The 4941-nt window shown below is 44.4% G+C and overlaps 1 gene segment (V, D, J or C); it reads right to left on the bottom strand.

The window, feature by feature from the left end:
- Positions 1 to 377: 377 nt before the first annotated feature.
- On the bottom strand, positions 378 to 2190 carry LOC101546354 (immunoglobulin lambda variable 6-57-like; the record flags this gene model as incomplete). The annotated part of the segment is given in 3 exon segments: positions 378 to 388; positions 1722 to 2027; positions 2137 to 2190. Coding segments are annotated over 3 exon segments (363 nt in total), but the record flags the coding sequence as incomplete, so codon positions are not given.
- Between the last annotated feature and the right edge of the window lie 2751 nt (positions 2191 to 4941).

Below are 4941 nucleotides of genomic sequence, written 5' to 3'. Positions count from 1 at the left end.
TTGTGGGTGCGGCGTAGATACTAGCAACCTGTTGACTAACTGGCAGCTAATATTACTTGTTTGATAAATCTCAAAATTATAAGAGAAAAATCCCATAAGTTTTCCATAGAAAGTGGACACAGCTGACATTCCTAAATTCATGAGTGAGGATTCTTTTGTACCACATCATGCCAACAGCTGTTATTTTCAGACATACATACATATGCCTGTAAATATACATATAATATGCTCGCAGCTGTGAGGTAACACATCATTTTCATTTTTTTAAATTTTATTTTATTGAACCACCATGTGGAAAATTACAATGCTTTCAGGCTTAAGTCGTAGTCAGACAATGCTGAAAAAACCATCCCTTTCACCAGTGCCCATATCCCACCACCGAAGACAAAAAAAAAAAACAAAAAACCACAGTACACCTCCCATCCCGCCCACCCCCGCACCCCCCGCCTTGTAACTGATAAATTTCACTTTACTTTCTATTTACTTTGGTTACATTCAATATTTCAACACAAACCTCACCATTATTATTAGGAGCACCCCACTAGAGTCAGACCTATTGTGAAGAGAATGAGGTCCTGCGGCCGTGTGGTTTTGTATTTCTGTACTTTAACAACTAAGTCCAGGGAGATTTCTTCCGGATATTCGATGATTGCAAGCTTGTAAACCCCATCTGTGGTCGTCATAATATGGCGGGCCCACGCCCTTCATCCCTGGGAAGGGACAGGCGAGAGAGAGAAATACCTTTCCCCTCCCTGGCGGGCATGGGGTCGCAGCTTAGTTCTCTGGCAGGAAATAGTCTGCTAGGATCAGTCGATGTTGTAGTTGGTTCAGCGGGGTCTGGATTCATGCGGGTGCAGCTGTGGAGGAGCCACACACGAGTGCGGCCCCCGGGGTCACATCTCAGCAGCGGTGGGATCATTATCATTGTTATTTGTGTTTCTCTAACTAAAGAATATTTTTACATTACTATTGGTCATCTCTATGTCTTCTTTTTGGGTGTGTCTATCTCTTCTCTCCATTTTATAATGGGGTTATTGACTGGTTTTTGTTCACTAGTTGGTGAGTACTTTAAAGATTTTGATTGTTAGTTCTTTGTGTGGAGTATTATTTATAAATATATCCTCACAGTCAGTTGTATGTCATATTATTTTAAATTTGCCAGGCAAAAAGTATCTAAATTCATATAGTTGCACATGCTTATTTTGTACAGTGGAATCAAACCATTGGAGACCTCTTAGAGAAACATAAATCCTTTGATAGCTAACTCATTCCTATAGATTACCTACACTTAGCTGAAATGCTTCCTTTGCCTTGTGCTCACTGAATCATCTTTACGTAAAGAAGAAATTCTCTGAATTACTTAGATGATGCTACAATGGTTGTTGGAAAGGATAAGAGACATTATTTAAGAAAACTATGTAGAAGTGTGTAGGTCTGCTGTTTTGTTTTGTTTCTGTTTGCCTGTTTGTTTTACTATTTTCCAGGGATAAAGCACAGGACCTTGCCATTTTAGGCATGTATTCTACAACTGACTGATATCCCAATCAATAGTTAGGTATATTGAAAATAAAACAGAGAGAACAGTGCACAGACGATTCAAAGTTGAGAGTACAACCAGAAGACGGGAGAGCAGCCACCTGACAGAGCTGAGTTGATGAGAAGGGGAATTCAGGGCAGTTTTTGTCTCACTTCCCCATAGGTATGGAGCACTGGGTAACTATTGCTGCTACTATCATAGGACTGACAGTAATAGTCCGCCTCGTCCTCAGGCTGCACACCAGTGATGGTCAGGTGGGCAGCATTAGAGGCACTCTCGATGGATCCAGAAAACCTATCAGGAACCCCAGAGGGTCTTTTATTGTCATTATAGATCACGTTTATGGGGGCACTCCCAGGGCGCTGCTGGTACCAGTGCACCCAGTTAGACCCGATGTTTCCACTGCTGCGGGTACAGGAGATGGTGACCTTCTCCCCTGGAGACCTCGACACAGAGGGGATCTGAGTCAGCACAAACTGGGCCCAAGTCCCTGAAAGGAAAGAAGAGGGAGATCAATGAGACAGAAAGATACAGTTCCCAGGGAGGAGGGAGAGGTCATCATCCTATTGCCACCCCTGCAAATCCCCAGCAGGCACTACCTGTGCAGGAGGCCAGGAAGGTGAGGAGCAGCAGAGTCCGGGCCATGCTGAAGACACCCCCACACTCTGTGTCCAGGACTTGGCAGTCACACTCTGTCCAGGAGACCTTTATAGGGCCTCCTAATCCACAGGGTGGGAGGTGTTCATGCAAACCTTCCCCTCTCAGGAAGCCTTGCAAGCCCCTCCTTAAAATTGGCCTAGGCTCAGGCTGAGTAAAGAGACACTAGAACAGAGGGAAGGATTTCTCTCAAGCAGGGCAGGGTGACATCTGCTGGGCAAGAGATTCAAGACCACAGAGCACCGCCCCCTGGTGGACACAGGAGAAATTTCTCACCTGGGCCAATGCTGTCCAAAGCTCCACTCTGCCCAACTCACATCCCTCAGTTTCCCTGATCATAACCAAGATTCTCTGCACTGCACTTAATCTCACTTTGCATTTTATACTTCCTGACTATAAAAACTGACTATGACAGCCGAGATGTGATCGCGGGGGCCGCACATGTATGGCCTCACCGCAATTGCATCAGCATGACTCCAGAGGCCAGCTAAACAACTTTTGCTACTGGCAGCTCCTTGCAGAATGTCTCCAGACTGAGAACAAGCCGAGGCCCCATGCCTGCCCAGGAGGGGAAAGGTTTTTCTCTCTCGCTTTTTCCTTGTGGTGGGGCGGGGTGTGTGGTGGGGGAGGCGGTGGAGGGAGAAGGGTGTGGCGACCGCCATATTATGAGGACCACTAATGAGAGATACAAGCTTGCAATGATACAATTTCTGGAAGAAATTTCCCTGGACTTAGCTGCTAAAATACAAAAATCCAAAACCTCATGTTTCTTCACAGCAGGTCTGACTCTAGTGAGGAACTACTAACAATAATAGTGAGTTTTTTGTGAAGTATTGAATGTAATCAAAGTAAAGCGAAAGTAAAGTGAAATTTATCAGTTACACAGGCAGGGGGTGGGGGCTTGGTGGGAGGGATGGGAGGTAGATTGGGGGTTTTTTTTGGAGGTGGAATATGGGCACTGGTGAAGGGATGGTTGTTTCAGCATTGTATAACTGAGACTTAAGCCTGAAAGCATTGTAATTTTCCACATTGTGATTCAATAAAAAAATTGACTATGACAATGTGAGTTATTCTGTGGAATATCATAAGTGAATGAGTTGCACTGAAGGAAAGTGAGTTGTATCATCACTGAATTTAACTCCAAGGTAAGATGGGGCAACGAACTTTCCACACTAGCAGAAACAAAGGTTATGTGCACCGAATGTATAATCTATGATGCACCAAGAAACATTATGAAGACTAAATGAAATAGAGGATGCGTAATTTCTAATATGGTTGAATTACATTGGCTATCATTTATTATAGATTTTTAGAAGGAAACTAGGTACAAGTCTAACTGTTGGCTTGGATATCAGTTCAGCATGAATCTTGCTTATCAGTTCAGCATGAATCTAGCACAGTAATATCCAGCCTCATCCTCAGGCTGCATAACAATGAAATAGTCAAGGAGCACTTCAAATGTCTGACCAACAGACTTTCCTGTAACTACACTAGGAACCCTGAGTTCTATCTCTGACTTCTCTAGGCTAAATCTCCAGTTTGGCTAATTGCGGGTGTAAGGTGCCACAGAGGAGCCAGTGATGATTAATGGGGAGACATTGCACTGAGTACTTACACCTGCCTGGTAAGGGGCAGGTTCAGAGCTGAGCACATGGGAGTCAAATGCATATGCTCAGCATGTCTAAAGCAGGCTGAACGGTGACAATGTCTCAGGCCACCTGGTTTTCATATCATGACTTCATTTGATTTATCCACACCATAGAAATCAGACAATATCATGACCTACTTACACAGATGAAATTTTTATGTTAGTGCAGGTTTGGAGCCATCATTGACAGGTGTTTGAGAAAGTTTTTGATGACTGGAAAGGTCAGGCCCTAAAACTTCTGGATTAGGGCAGAGGGTGTCTGGGCGGCTCAGCTTCAGCAGCTGTTTGAGCACACCAATGCTGGGGGAGGGGAGGAACCTCCCAGAGGACCTCAGTATGCAGAGCAGAGCAGTGGGCCTGTGTTTGTCTTGATTGCCCATTTGCTAGAACACTGTGAAAGAATCTGACATATCATAACATAGAGCAAAGTAACAGTAATAGTCTTTCTTTTTTTCTATTTTGAGGGTATTTAACATTTACATAATTATTGTAAAAATAATTATTTTTATTAGTGAACCACCATGAGGTACAGTTACAAACTTATGAACTTTTGTGTTTGCATTTCCCTCATACAATGATGGGTTACCCATCCCTCGACCAGTGCCCATTTTCCTCCACCAATATTCCCAGTATATTCGTCCCATCACCCCCACCCCACCCTGCCTCTGCAGCAGGGCATTCCCTTTTGTTCTCTCTCCATTTGGTTGTTGTAAAAATATTATTATTTTATAAATAAGTAGTCAGCCTCATCCTTAGGCTGAAGTCCAGAGATTAGCATTATCCCTGCATGAGCCACAGCATCTTTGGATGTCGAGAGCTGGGCACCTCAGGACCTGGCCCTTGTCTGAGTTGAGTTCAGCAGATACCAATGAGTGCTTCATGCTTCAACTGGTATCATATGATCTGGAAGTGAAGGACACTGAAACCCAGGGACACTGTACATGTGATACTGGTAGTTGTCCCAGGAGATGCAGAGAGGGAGGGCAACTGAGTCAGCACCAGCTGGGAGAGGGAACCTGAAAGCACAGACACAGGAGGGTGCTAGACAGGGACCTGGGTTGTGCTTCTTAAGACTCAGAGCCAGAGAGTTGGACACTGG

The sequence above is a fragment of the Sorex araneus genome, chromosome 9 (genome assembly GCF_027595985.1).
Source record: "Sorex araneus isolate mSorAra2 chromosome 9, mSorAra2.pri, whole genome shotgun sequence".
Lineage (NCBI taxonomy): Eukaryota > Metazoa > Chordata > Mammalia > Eulipotyphla > Soricidae > Sorex > Sorex araneus.
The sequence above is the reverse complement of the archived record's forward strand: the minus strand, read 5'-3'. Positions and strand labels throughout refer to the sequence as shown.